Source organism: Xiphophorus couchianus, chromosome 19, assembly GCF_001444195.1.
Source record: "Xiphophorus couchianus chromosome 19, X_couchianus-1.0, whole genome shotgun sequence".
Lineage (NCBI taxonomy): Eukaryota > Metazoa > Chordata > Actinopteri > Cyprinodontiformes > Poeciliidae > Xiphophorus > Xiphophorus couchianus.
The window spans coordinates 4,523,026-4,537,522 of NC_040246.1; the positions used below are offsets into that span (position 1 = coordinate 4,523,026).

General features: G+C 41.5%; 2 protein-coding genes across 5 annotated transcripts; one reads left to right on the forward strand and one right to left on the reverse strand.

The window, feature by feature from the left end:
* The first annotated feature begins 101 nt into the window (after positions 1-101).
* On the forward strand, positions 102-6,470 carry LOC114133851 (vacuolar protein 8-like). 2 transcript variants are annotated; one of them, XM_027999957.1, is made up of 14 exons: positions 102-216; positions 975-1,141; positions 1,746-1,865; positions 2,448-2,567; positions 2,669-2,788; positions 2,967-3,086; positions 3,783-3,991; positions 4,073-4,118; positions 4,190-4,323; positions 4,829-4,960; positions 5,050-5,164; positions 5,249-5,383; positions 5,470-5,595; positions 6,003-6,470. In XM_027999957.1, exons 2-14 carry the CDS (start codon positions 1,105-1,107, stop codon positions 6,095-6,097), a joined length of 1,509 nt encoding a protein of 502 aa, XP_027855758.1. In that variant the 5' UTR covers positions 102-216; positions 975-1,104; the 3' UTR covers positions 6,098-6,470. The 2 variants fall into 2 exon arrangements, with proteins under 2 accessions (XP_027855758.1, XP_027855757.1); XM_027999956.1 differs by lacking the exon at positions 102-216 and having other exon boundaries at positions 918-1,141.
* Positions 6,282-14,052, reverse strand: map7a (microtubule-associated protein 7a). Of its 3 annotated transcripts, XM_027999953.1 has the most exons (15): positions 13,768-14,051; positions 13,145-13,249; positions 12,140-12,214; positions 11,885-12,048; positions 11,702-11,801; positions 11,421-11,537; positions 11,091-11,257; positions 10,621-10,757; positions 10,292-10,545; positions 10,038-10,188; positions 9,013-9,181; positions 8,812-8,916; positions 7,612-7,662; positions 7,236-7,449; positions 6,284-7,074 (listed from the first exon to the last, which is right to left on the reverse strand). In XM_027999953.1, the coding sequence occupies exons 1-15, from the start codon at positions 13,892-13,894 to the stop codon at positions 7,064-7,066; spliced, it is 1,947 nt and encodes a 648-aa protein (XP_027855754.1). In that variant the 5' UTR covers positions 13,895-14,051; the 3' UTR covers positions 6,284-7,063. The 3 variants fall into 3 exon arrangements, with proteins under 3 accessions (XP_027855756.1, XP_027855754.1, XP_027855755.1); XM_027999955.1 differs by lacking the exon at positions 11,421-11,537 and having other exon boundaries at positions 6,282-7,074; positions 11,091-11,233; positions 13,768-14,046; XM_027999954.1 differs by lacking the exon at positions 13,145-13,249 and having other exon boundaries at positions 13,768-14,052.
* Between the last annotated feature and the right edge of the window lie 445 nt (positions 14,053-14,497).

Sequence of the window (14,497 nt, forward strand, 5' to 3'; positions counted from 1 at the left end):
AGTGGCCGTGTGTATACGTCGTTCTTGGTTCCGTCCTGGCGGTCAGTGCTAAAGCCTCCGCCAGCAGCTCCAGTAATTATTGGGTTCATAAACTCCGTGCCCCCATGCTTGAACAACTAAATCTAGTCAGAGCAGCCAACGTACAATGATAAATTGCTAAATTATATGTTACTTAATGCAACCGGAACACTGACACTTAACTTGTGGATAAGCCAGGTACAAAACCCGTCCGTCATTTCAGTAAGGGATTCCTGTTGCGGTGTTGAGAAGGTTCTTTTCAAAAAATATGATTTAAAGTTTATTGCAGTTATTTGGAATTAAAATCAAACTGATATGAAATTGAGCATAAGAATGTAAAACATAAGTCATTAAACTCTTTAAAAAAACGGCCATGCTGAGAATGAAAATCAATGAGAAGGAAAAAATTGGTCTTGGTCAGTTAAAATAAATATCACATAAGTGATTGAAGCCAATACAATTCTCATATGTATTTTTTTTTTTTTAAACCTGGCATGTTATTCGGGTTTAGCAGGTGATTACAAGAAAATATACTGCTATTTGTTTGTGCCATACGTCTTACTTTTATTGTTTTAAAGTTGTTGTTTTTTTGTTTTGTTTTTTGGATCCCCATTAGCCACTGCTGTAACAATGGCTACTCTTCCTGGGGTCCATAAGTAACACTACTCTTATTTTAGTACAATTAGAATAAAGAATGACATGTTTCAACAAAAAAAAACGGTGCTATTTTTTATATCATTTATTATTATTATTGTTATTATTTTGCACATGATCTCAATACCGATTTACCTGAAAGAATCAAACAAAAACTCGAGTAACACGGGATTAGAATTATGCAAATAAGCTTCCAAGGGTCAGGTGACTCGCCGAAAGGCGTGTCCTCCAGCAGGTTGCATGATTTGGGCAGGTGTCATAACATCTTGTTATGCAGTTATGGCCTCCGACCTGTGTGACAGGTGCTCCCGATTGATCCGAGACTTCGCTGCACGTCTGAGGAGAGTTTGGGAGGAGTTCAAGTACAATCTGGAGGAAGTTTTTGGAGAACTTCTCCAATGTACCTGCTTTGGGAACGCTCCTGAGAGGAGGATGGCTCAAGATTTCTCGTCATTGCAGCTCATGTGTGGTAGGATACACAACTGTTGTGAAAACGAAGTACATAGATGTGCTTTGTTTAAGACATTATATGACCATCGCCATGGTGATTAAATTTTAATTTCACCTACTTTCTGTCATTTGGTCCTTTTAATATATTGACAATCAAAATGTAGCTGAATTGAAAACATAAATGTATAAATTGGGATGCTATTGGAAAGTTTGTGTCAACAATTAATTTAAAAAAGATGAACTCATGGGTTCACATGGTGGTGTATTTGAAGCACTTATTTCTGTTTGTTGCCTTTCTGCTAGTTAAAAGCCAACATTTATTTTCTTAGAAAATAATATCACATAAACAATGAAGGTAGGCCACAAAAGCTCACTGCCAAATAAGCAAGTTGGTCAGAGTTCTGTAATAATGGAAAGTTGAGTGGAAGGAAAAATTGCATGACTTCTGGATTTTTGTTAGCTATTAGCCATTATTAATAAAATTAAGAAATAAACACTTTACTCATAAGGACTATAATACAATTATTTTTAACCTTAGTACGATAAATGGCCTTTTAAATAAAACATTTATTTTATTAACTTGGTGCATTTGTAAGCACCTTTTTTTTTTCTCCTTTTCTCAGATGATGGAACTCAGGTTTTCAATCAAAGAAGCCTCCAAGCACTGAACCGACTTGCAGCCTCTCAAAACGCAGATCTACAAATGTCTGCAGCCAAATATTACCTGCACATCAGTCACCACTGTGAGTAAGGACTTTAATTTCATTTAACAATTTTCAGACGGTACGGATGAGGGGTAGTTAAAATGTGACCGCCGTTTGCCGTATTCCCACTCGGGAGATAAGTACCCTAACGGAGAAGACCAGTATGCAAATGTCCAACTGTATTTTTGATATAGCTCATCCGGCTTAAATATCCACATGTTCATCTCTTCAACGTTGAAGGAAAAACGATGTCCTCTATTAAAGCTTTGCATGTTCTCAGTTATAGTGACTGACGATGCCTTCTGAGGCATGTGGAAAAGATCTTGCTGAGATGTCATAAATTTTTGTTTGTGTTTTTTTGCCATCTCTGATTCAAAGTGAGTTTTTGTGCGGTTTTAATACAACTTCTTTGTATTTGCTATGAAATGAAATTCTATGATTTTGCTGATCGCAGACAGCTCTAACATTCTTTTGTTATCAGGTAGGGATCAGATAACTCAACATTGTCCTGATATGAAATCTCCACACTAATTCTGAGAAGTGAGAGAGATTGTTCTTGCTTCTTACTGTGACTGTAAGGTTTTATATCTTTCTCTTCCTGCCTGGGATTGTTTGTTGCAGTGAAATCTCCCTTACCAGATGCCTTCTTGGAACCAATCACGGCTCTTCTTTTGTCCCCTGACCTGGATGTGCAGAAGACTACTTCCTTTGCCCTGGTTAATCTATTAGTTAAGAAGAATGGTAACACTTGTTTCTAAAAATTTTGCTTTTTTTGTTATCTAGATAGCTTAAAAAGTTACCGTATTTTTAAAGCACTGACGAAAGAATAAACATGATTCCAGTTTGTAAAGAGTCGGTGATCGAGACGGGGATGTTGGTGCCGCTGCTGGAGTTGTTCCAGTCTGGGGATCCGATGGCTCAGTGTCACTCTTGTGCCTGCGTAGCCATGCTGGCGTCCTCAGGTTTGCACAGACCTTTTTTTGTTTGTTTGTTTTATGTTCTAAATCTCTTATTTGTATTAGCGCGGATGTGTGCATCCGTAGATCTTATAAGAATCCTGCACATTGTCACACAAACATTACATCGTACTGCATAAAAACGTTGAAGTATTTTCATCATAATTTCTTTGCTTTTATTCAGAATCGAACAGAGATTCTGTTTTGGTGGATGGAGTGATGCCTCTGTTGGCTTTGGCAAAATCCTACGATCCAGCGGTACAGCTGAATGCAGCATGGGCCCTGTTACATCTCACCCACTCAGGTTGTATGTTTGTCTCCATTTTGTCAATGTTCACATACCCCGCAGAATTATTTATTTGCATTTTGTCACTGTACTACCCCAGATTTCAATATGGATTTGAATGGGTTGCAGGTACAATGAGCAAATTCCCCTGTATGAAACACAGTAGTAGCAGAATCATGCTGTGGGGACGTTTTCTATCAGAGTTGATGAGTTGATGGGAAGACGGATGGAACTAAATACAGGAAACTTGACAGTCCTAAAAACACAGCCAAAGTTGCAATGCACTGCATGCACAGTTACTAGGCATGTCTTATTTATGAGGATTATTTTCATTAATCACCAACTGCAGTGATCTTGCTTAATCCAAGATATTAATAAACCTCAAACATGAAGGTTTGAAGCTTCTAGGTAGAATATCTAAGTGTGCCATTCAAGAATTATTCAGAAACTAAATGAAAAGCAAACATTTTCCCATCGGTTTAATTTTTTTCTTTTTCATATGTTTAAGTGAGAATTAACTCAAAGCTTTTCAGTAAATGTCTCTGTCATGGAAAAATAAATACATAAATGTCAGTGACCAGTATATCCATCTTCAACCCGAAAAGGTTCAACCGGATCATCTTCAGTAATACCAACCCATATCGGCTCCCTGACTCTGCCTTACTGGTGTCAGCCAAAGCCCCAACAGTCACAAGTTTTATTTATTTACTTCAGATTGGTCGACAAGAGCTCTGTGTCAAGCAGGGGGCATCCCTGTCTTGGTTCTCCTGCTGCAGTCCTCCAGGTCAGAAGTTCAGTTTTACAGCTGCACAGCTCTTTGCAACATCGCCGCTGTTCAAGAGCATCACCCAAAGTTGCTCAGCGTCGGGGGTCATTATTTGTCTAAGTCACTTTTGACGCTGATGTCTTCCTCTGTAGAAAAGGTAACTTAAGAACTTGATGGGAGGTGATGAATGGTGACTTTTCCATATGTTGTGAATTTATCGCTTTTTTTTTTTTCCCAGAATGCAGCCCAAGCATGCAGATGCCTTCAGAGTCTTTCAAAGAATGGTAACATGCATTCGTACATAGCGTTATTTTAAAATAAAGCATCTAATTCTGCTTCTCGTTTTTATTCTCAGTTCGGGTCCAGGAACATCTCATGGAGCTTAACTGTGTGTTGCCTCTGAAGTCCCTGCTCAAAACTTCGAACACCGTATGGATGCAGACAGCTCTAAAGCTGCTGTGTACGCTGACCGCACACCCACCAAACTGTGTATGGTCCCCTCCCCCAACACTAACATATAGTTATGATAGAGTACTATATATTAGTATATAGCATATACTAATACTATATATTAGTACTCTATCATATTTCGTAACCTGAGTTTTTTCTTGGTTTACATCAATTGCCTAATGCCACAAAACTGGTTAACATCACTAAATTATTCATACTCTAATCTTTTTTTTTTTTAACATTTTGTCACATTTCAACCACAAACTTCAGTGTATCATATAGGCATTTTACATGATGCACCAACACAATTGGACTGAATGATAATGATTCAAATCCTTTGTCAGCTTTTAATTTGTAAAAATTTTCGTTTGTTATTCCTACTTCACGACTAGGAGCTACCTTGTGTCGGTCTGTCGCCTAAAATCCCCGTAAAACTCGATAAAATCCACGGTCGCAATGTGACAAAACGCAAAAAAAGTTTGTTTTTGAGAGCAACATGTACAACTTTCCCGTAATCTGTTTTTATTTCATTTATTCTTTTCAGGATCTCCTGATGAGTGAAGGACTGTTGAGGGAAGTCGGTCAGCTGCTTCATCATTTCAGCTCAAACTCTGCTCTGATCTCACAAAGCTGCGAGCTCATCGCTGACCTCTGCGGTGCCTGCATGGACGAGCAGGTACACCTTCAGCTTACCTTTCACTAGTTTGTTTACGCCCGGTGCCTTTATTGCTTCAGGCTACACTGAATCCAGTTAATGTTATCCAGGCTGTGACGGAGAGCCTGTGCTTATCAGGGCTGCTCCGAGGACTTGAGTCTCCTTCCCTGTCAGATGAGACGTTGCTGCGTGTGACTTTGTGTTTACGTCACCTGATGAGCTGGGGTAATGTTTGTTTGTTTGTTTGTTAAGAAACAGTCACTTGCATCCTTTTGTCTTTACAGTATTTTTGAAATTTCTCTGTTTCAGAGGGGCTAAGGACTACGTTGTCCACTTCAGTGTCACCAGAGCAGGTTTGGAGACTGGTGCAGCTTTCTGGACAGACAAGAAATCCTGAGTTGTCGTACAACTCTGCAGCCATCATACACACGTTTGAACTGACGGGTAAAGTAGCACATGTCCATATAATCACCTATCTGTACATGTTTCTATATCAAATGTTGCTTTTTTTCCCTTTCTCTCCTCCACAGAAGGCTTCCTCCAGCTGCTGAGGCCTCACTACAGCGCGGTGTCTAAATATTTGTTTCTCTTCCTCAAAAGGAAAGATGTTCAATTCCAGCAGCTTGGCATTGCTGCTATAGCTAAACTGAAGAATGGTTTGTTTTTAATTTTTTTGTTGTTGTTGGTTTCTTTCATTCTTCTATGAAGAAAAGGCTTTTACACCCCCTTTAACTTTTTTCACATGTTGCCACCAATAAGGTCAGAGCATTTCAGTAGGATTTCAGGCGATGGATCTAAACGATATCCTTACATACAAGCATCTCAAAACTGTCGCTGGGTTTCATGTTTAATCCCTTTTAACCTGACGCCCCTAAATAAAGTCCTTTGCAACAAGCAACTCTCTAAAGGCGTTTGTCGGAGGTAGCAACACGACAAAATGTGGAGAAATTCAATGGGCATGCACACTTTTTAAAGGGACAAATTTTACGTTCTATATGAAATTAAAAGAATGTCTTTGTGAATAAGGAGCATTTTATAGCCTGTTTGCCCTGTTCCTCTGCAGATAGAGACTTTTTAACGGCGGTGACCGACGGTGACCTGGAGGCTCGGCTGTCGCACAGACATGCAGAGACGGAGGAGACGAGGCGGCTGCCGTGAATCATTCAGCCTCCGGCGCCATCTTCTGGTTAATCGTCGACTTGCTTAGTATTTTTATGAACCGTCTTAAGATGCTTACTTTGATTTTTTTTTGAATTTTTTATACATGCTGCTTTTTTTTCTAAAATCGTTTTAATATTTGTATTTGCTTTACATATTTATCTTTAAAAAGAAGAAAAGGACATAGATGTGGCATCAGCTTTAATCATTTCTGCCATGTATTTGTACATTTTTATAAAGCTAACCTGTGCTAGTCTAGAACAGTACTTAAGGTATAGGATCGAGTTTAAGTCACAATTTTTCTGCATTTTTCTGCTTTAAAAGCATTTTACCTACAGCTCTCTGATTCGAAGCAACCTTGAGTGCAAAAAAACAAAACAAAAAGGCATTGTTGCATTCTCGCCTACACACTCAATTAAAGCCCATCTTTGGAAACCGTATCGTCGTAGCAGCTTCTTGTATACGATTGCTATATTTTACAAAAGTTCAAGATTAAGATGGCAACGCGGCGACATTGAGCTCTTGACTGCATCGCGATGGATTCAAGTTCCACTGGGAAAAAAGGAAAAGTGCTGAGTCAGCAGTAAGCAATATGTTTAAGCTAAAAAAACAAAAAACAACAAAACCTGGACAAGTTCTTATTGATAAAATAGCTATAGTTCAAATCGACCAACTGCATCCAGTAGCAAACTAACAGCAGAGAGTACAGCTACGCCTCATTTTGAGTCTGTTTGATTCGAACCCTGCTGTAAAGAGATGATTACACAAGAACCTTGCTGAGTGGTTGTTGTTTTTTTTTGGTTTTTGTTTTTGGTGCCGCAAGACGTCCTCGCTGCGAGGCGAAGCTGCAATGTTGCTCCTTCGAGGCGCTGAAAGGAAGCGGGATGGCTGTGCTGGAGCTGTGCGGGGAAAAATCGCCGCTTTTTCCCGACGACTTCCCCGGACAGCAGACGCCTCACGACGACCTCAGATGACTTCTAGAAAAAAGCCACAAAAAAAAAGTCAGGAGAGAGAAAAACGCATGGAGAAACAAATTTCCATTTTCATTCATAGAGATGGATCCTGACTCAGAAATGATAGACGATCAGCACCAGGTGGAAAGTTACTAAAATCAGGCAGGTTGACGTCACGTCCTCACCTGCTCTCTGTTTGGTCTGGATGTCCTCCAGGCCGGAGAGCGCTCTCAGGGACCTGCGCTCCTTGAAGGCCACCACAGGGACCACATCGTCCTCGTTGCCCAACCCCAGCTGAGCGGTTTTAGTCCCCACCGGCGTCTTGGCGGCGTCCTCTATCGTCCCATTGTGCGGAGGCTGCGTGTTTTCCTTCGGTAGGGTCCGCGCCGACACAGATTTCTGTGATTAAAAAGATATTTAAACGCGTTAGTCAAGGCCGGGGACGGAAAAGCCTTTTAATGAGCCGACGTTGGATGTGCGTCACAAGAAGCCCCGAGGCTGTGTACTGTTTATCAAAAAAAAAAAAAAAAATGAATAAAAGAGCTGATCAGTAAATCTCACCGTATCTGGTGAATCTGTTCTTCTGGTTCTCCGCATGATCTCCTCAAGTCGCTGGAAAAGACAACGTTGCAACAAAAACACACAACTTTATTTTTGACGTTATCTCTTGGTTGCCTTGCAAAAGAGAAAATCCTCCTTCCTGCACATGTTTTGTCACTTTATAAACGGTTGGGATCTTGTGTCACATAGTATAATGGTGAAGTGGAAGCTAACTGCCAGTCTGGCCTGCTGGCACAGCATCTGCAGAAACCTCATGCAGGCTCATGCAGATGGACGCTTTTCTTAAAGGTTGGAACATTTTCACAGGCGAACTCATCCCAAAACACAAGAAAATGAGGCAGAAAATGTATGTTTATCAATATTTATCAATCAATTTTTCTGCATTTCTTAATTTTTTTTTACTAATTTTCACAAATAATAACATCCAGCAAAAAGCAAAAAAAAAAGAAGTCTTCTGACCCAACAATCGCATCAAACATTTTGGAAAATGCAGGCCTGCGTTGTAGGTGTGCGATGATGGATCCGTTTTTAATGTCTGAACGATCCTTTTTCCACAACTATCACTTTATTTAGTTAAATTCAATAAGGCGCAACATCATGGTTAAGATTTTGGACCTCACTGCTCTGACTGGTTTTCCATCAGGATTGCCCCTGTATTTAGTCGCCTGCGTCTTTAGAAAAGTCCTCAGCATGATGCTGCTGCCACCATCGTGTGTCACTATGGAGACGCTGCGTTCAGGGCCATGTGCGTTGTTTACTTTTCACTCACATGAAATGTTGCATAAATGTTTTCTCATTCGACCAGAGCTCTTTCTTCCAGTCACATTAGAAGATAATGCGATGGTGATATTTCCATTTAATCTGCTGCTTCTTATTTATCAAGACATTAAGCATCCTGGGCTCTGGTGTCTGTCCCAGGTGTGAACATCTCCTGCAGTGAGACTGATGAACAGGCTCGATATGTTATTGACATGGGAAGCGGATATTCCTGACACTTCCAAAGGCAACATACCAAAAGGAAGTGATTGTAAAAGCGTGTTTTATAATGTGTTATTCACCATTGCGCACTACTTTGTGATGGCCTATAACGGAAAATCTTAGCACAGCAACTTTATTTGCAGCCACAATATGGCAAAAAAAAATAAATTTGTAAAAGTACAAAGGGCATGAATGTTTTTGTAAGACTCCATAGAAGCAAACCTTTTTCCTCGCTTGGCGCTCTGCCTCCTCTTTCTGTGCAGCGATCTCTCGCTCTTGCTTCATTTGTTCAGCTCGTGCTCGCTCTTTAGCCAGTTCCTCCTCTCTCTGAACAACATCCAGACACGGATAAACAAACGAGCACAATGTACTGCTGTATGTTTTCTCCTAGGATAGTAGTAAGATGATGTGTTTACTGGGCACCTGCTTCTGCAGAAGGGCAGCCTCCCTCATTGCCTGAGCTCTCTCCTCTTCAGCTCTTCTCTGCTCCTCCTCCTCCCTCTTCCTCTTCTCCTCCACCAGACGCCTGGCCTGGGCCTCCTGTCGAGCCTGCTCCTCTGCCCTCCTGCACTGCTGTTCCTCGCGACTCCGCCTGAACAGAAGTTGCAGTGAAATTGTGGAAGTGGTTACTTTCACTCAGTTCTAATCTCCCTTCATTGCGCCTTCTGGGATTCCTCCCATTCACTTGGATTTCTCCGGTAGAATCTGACCAATCGGCAAATAGGAGAAGTTGTGAATGATGACGGTGATTTTCTGCGCTATTCTAGAGTTGTAGTCTGCTTGCAATTTTAGCCATAGCAGCAGAGGAAGTTAACAAAGCCCTCCAGTCACTGTTGACCACACTTCCAAATATTGAATCAACATTAACAGCCATTTTGTTCGGCTGGATTATTCCCTCTTTACAGTGCAGGATGGTTGTTTACAGCGCAGGCAATTTCCTATAAGCTAGCGTCATTATGTACTTCATGACCAAACGTTAGCGGTCGGTAAAATTTAAAAGTTCAACAAAGTCTACACTTCCAGGAAGTAATCATTTCTCAATAGCTGAAGGTCCAGACCATCTGCACGAAGCACAGCATAGAACAATTGGCTCGTTTTCATGACAGCGCACTGGGGTTGTTTTATATGGAACAAAAAAAGAGGAGTACATTTCTGCCAAAAAACTAAACAAAATTTTGAGATTAATCAAAAATAAGATATGTCTGAGTTTCCAAGTTTTTTATATTTCCTAGAAAATTTCTGAGTAACTTCAGAATATTGTTTTTCTTTTCCTAGAAAATTGTTTGACTTTTCAAATGTATAAATTTCCAAGGTCTATTTTCTAGAAAGACCTTGGAGTTTTTTTTCTGCAGAAATTTACCAGTCCTTTTCTTTCTATGTAAAATGGCCGCAATACACTGTCGTAAGTTTTAACCAGGCTAGTAATTTAGTTTTTGGGATTTTTTTACCTTTCGGCTTCCTCTCTCTGCAGGCGCTCCTGCTCCTCTTTCTCCCGCTGCAGGCGAGCCTCTCTCCTCTTTTCAGCCAGAAGTCGTGAGGCCTCCTTCGGGTCAGTGGTGCCAGGTGAAGGTCGAAGCATGACCTCTGCAGGCCGTGGAGCTGAAAGAGGAGAGGTTTTATAAGGACATAAAGAGAGAACAAAACAATCATTTTCACTATAACGTCTAAACATTTTTTCTTAATAAACATTTCTTCTACTTACTTCCATCTGCTGCTGTCCCGGTGGAGCCCTCTACCTGTGCATCAGGCAGCGTTGGACGTGGCGTCCAACGCTGCCTGATCTCTGTGATCTCTGTGAGATTTTCTTGCCTCTGTGTCTGCTGTTGACCTTTATCTGGTGCGCTGACAGGCCGTGTGTTGCCAGCAGAGAAGTAAACAGCAGCGTCTTCCTCAGGAACAGCTGGGAGCTCGAGGTGCAGGGGGGTGGAGTGTCTGCTGATTGATCTTCTTGAGCTCCTGCAGGATCGAACCGCAGAGGGAAGGATCAGCTTCCGTCTGCGACATGAACGTGAGGCGGAGACGTTTACCTACCGCTCCGGTGACGGGGAGGCTGTTCTGCTCTGAGTGGAGGTGGGCGACTTCACACCGTTAACAGCAGCAGCGGACGATCTTTTGGCAGAGCCGCTGTTGGGGGTCTTCTTCACGGCTTCCTGTCTCACTTTTTTAATCTAGATCAAACCGAAGACATTAGCGGAATGCATAAAACCTGACACTCTTTAAACTATTTCACATTTTGTTACATTTCCAATACAAACCTCAGTGTGTCACATTGAACATTTATGTCATGAACCAACAAATGGTGAAAGTGGAAAAATCCCGGTTTTCTTCATTAAAACATCTGAAAAGTGTGGCGTGTAGCTGTAATCAAGACCATTCATTTATTTATCACATAAACGCCAACACCCCCACCCCCTAAAAAAACCATTGAAGTTTATAGTTGTTGCTCTGAAAAGAAGAATAGGAGAGAAATTTAGGACTGGTCAGCAGGGGGTGGATTTTACCTGTGCGGGGCTGATGCGTCGTTGCTGGCTGCTGGTGGAGGAAGGTGAGGCGGGCGGCCTGCGGTGGGCTGAAACTGACTGATGTCGGAGTTTGGGAGTGATAATGGCGGAGGATGGGATGGCAGCCGTCGACTGGCATGAAGCTGCACGACGACAAACATGGACAACTGAGACGGTGTTAAAAAAAAATGCAGTTTTTGTTGAAAGGTGGCGATGTGTGCGGGAGGGGAAAAAGGATGATATATGAAGGAACACAGAGCAGCGGTGGTCAGCTCAGAAAATTTGTCAAGTATTAAAGCAGAAAAGATCTTCTGGTGGACGGGGATGTACCTTCTTCTCCGGACCTACAAGCAGCACTCTTGCTTCTAGCCAGATAAGAGCATGTAGGGGTGAGGAGGCGACTGACCAGATCCCTCTCCCACGTCGTCAGAGGCAGGCGACGTGGAGCTGGCGCATTGATCAGTGTAAAGTTTGTAAGTAGGGCAAAAGCAACAGATAAGACTTTGCAAGAGCATGCAGCCTTACGAGAGACTTTTTTTTTTTTTTTTTTAGAGAGAGAGAAACGGCGTTAAAAGACTCAGAAAGGAGAAAGTACGTGCATCTCTTAGTACCGTTTTTAACGGGCTTCCTGCCTCTGGAGCTTTGACTGAGCTGCTGCTGGGCCTTCTGGCTCCTCTCTATTGTCCTGCGCACGGCAGTTTCATGTCGCTCCTTAATTCAGAGCAATAACATGAAAACGTGTTTGTTTTTCATTATTAAGTACGAATAAAAAAATGTCTACTGCTAAAGCTCACCTTTTCCTCCCTCAGCCTCTGCTTGCGTTTCTCCTCCACGGCTGCTCTCCTCCTCTCCTCCTTAAGCCTTTGCTCCAGGAGTTTCTTCCTCCGCTCCTGTAGTTGTTGTTCATAGTAGCTCCTGGCTCGCTGTTCCCGCTCCAGTCGGCTCAGCTCCCGGGAGACTGAGAGGCAATTAAGCAGAAGAAGTAGTTTCGCGCTATGTCTTTTTATTTTTATTTCAATGGATGCGCTGCGGAGGTGATGCACACGTACCGAGCAACTTCTGCTGCTCCTCTCGTCTTTCTCGCGCTGCTTTCAACCGTTCGTCGACATTCAGCCCGTTACCAGCTGTAAAGTAAAAATAAAATGGATTGTTAAACGATGATAAATCGTGAAAACACCGCTGGAAACGATGTAAAAATCCAAATTAATATATGATCATCAGTTTGAACAGACCAAGAGGTCAGCAGTGCTGATTCAAGGTCGAGATCAATTTGCTTTGGCAGCCCAATTTGCCAATAGAGTCACCACAGAGTTCAAGTTAGAATAAACAAGCGGTCCATCGACGAATTATGCAGACTGACTCTTCAACAAGTTAGTTATTTCATAAATTAATTGTATTTCTGATAGAGTGTCGTTGGAGATTGGATTATTTCTAGTACTTGCTCTCGTCCGTTTAGAAATGTTTCACTTGTTGAAATTTGTCTTCGAAATGTTTCATCGTGCTTTAAATATGAACCCAGGTGAGAAACAAGCATAAGAAATAGCAGTGTTAAATTACTATTATTTGACGATTTTCACTTATCAAAGCTTTGATTGGATTTGTTAGTTGAATTCAATGTTTAGAAAGCACTAAATGAATGCACTGCGCCCATACTTCATACCCTTCATGTACTCTAATAATTGAAAATCAGCTTACTTTACCGCTTGTTTCAAGAATTGTGGAAATAAATAGTCGTACACATGGTCAGATCTCGCATATATTAAATCCAATTCATATTTTCTAAAAATATCGTCTACTTTAGATATTATTCACTGTGGTAACATTTCTTTCCAGATGACGATAAGCAAACTTTCCTTTAGTTAATGGTTGCTAAAGTGGGTACAAAATGTCCCAAAGGTGGATATAAATAAGGTTCGAGTTGTCTCATTTGTCCCAGACAAAATTATAAAGGTGCAAAAGGGCAAAGGGTCAAAATGACCTCTACATGTCCCAAGATGGCTAGTGTACATAGGTTTAGTTTGGTTATGCCTTGGACTGGCTTTACGGTGACTAACCTGCAGAAACCCGTAGGGTAGCGTTGCAGATTTGGATGGACTTGTTGGCAGAGCAGGTTGTTTTCCTCGTCTGTGGAGGACTCGGTTTGAAATAAGAGCCATTCTCTGTAAATAAGCGAAAGGGGGGATAACTCAGTTTTTTAGAAAAAAAAAGAAATTTGTTGTTTACATATTCTAATACTGATTTTTTTTGTATTTCTTTTTACCCTCCTCTCCTGGTTATCCCTTGTCTGTAAACAGAAATGTCCCAGTTGAACATGTGATATGTCATGGATATAGAAGCCTGAAAACATCAGCTTGAACAAGCTGTTAAAACATGCTGGCCTCAGGCTGAGCACTAAATAAAAGAAACCATTATTTAAAGAGGCAGCGTTTAAAAGGCTACCACCTGACAAGTACCCAGTTAACGCAACAAACACGAGCAAAATGAAAATACAAAACAAAATCAGAAGAAAATGCACATTAAACATTTCTGCGAGAGTTAGACATCCAGGTGTTCTTGTTCAGGTCAGATCATTCAACTATGATTCTCTCCTTGTGGTTTAGTCATTTTTTGTTTGGATTGAGATCATGTTCTTGATCTAAATCTACCAAAATGCTATTTTAGGATAAAAGACACTAACCTCGTGTTCCTTCAGGTCTGTGTCCGACCCTCTGGCTCTCGATGGCCGATGTAGAAAGTGGTCCCTGCGATGGAGGGACGACACTCTGCTTCTTCTGTACAGCCATGCTAGGTATTGAGCCTGGCATAGCAGTGCTCTCTCTCAAGTCCCCTCCACTCTCTCTCCCTCCTTTCTGTCCTCCTCCTCCTCCTTTGAATTTCTATTTCGAGATGCCTTCGGGTCCTAGCATGAGTGCGCAGAGAGGAAAACTGCCTCCTGCATCAGCTGCTTGTCCATCTGTGTCTCACAAAGGAATGGAGAGCAAGAAAATAAAAAACATTCAGTCAGAGCCCTGACCAAAGATTTGGGGGATTTTCTTTTTTTTTTTTGTATCTTATCTTCACATTTTTCTCTAGGTTGATAGAAAGGTCTGTAAAGACCCTGAGCCTCGGTGATTCTTGTCTATTAATGGGTTACTCCCCCTTTAAAGATTTCACCCTTGTGAGCTGCTCTGCTTTACTTTCACATTATTCTACCGCTGTGTCACTTTAATTCCCCCACCGCTCTCCCTGCATGCTGGAAACAAGCAAAGAGGTCCAGCATTTCCTGGACACTGGAAAAGAAAAAGGAAATGATGCGTAGAACAGGCCTACATGAATAATTACCATGACAACAGTGGTATAATATTCAGTGACACGCAATATTTGGACATTAACTCCCTGTGTTGGTTACACAGTGGATGAGGCAAGAG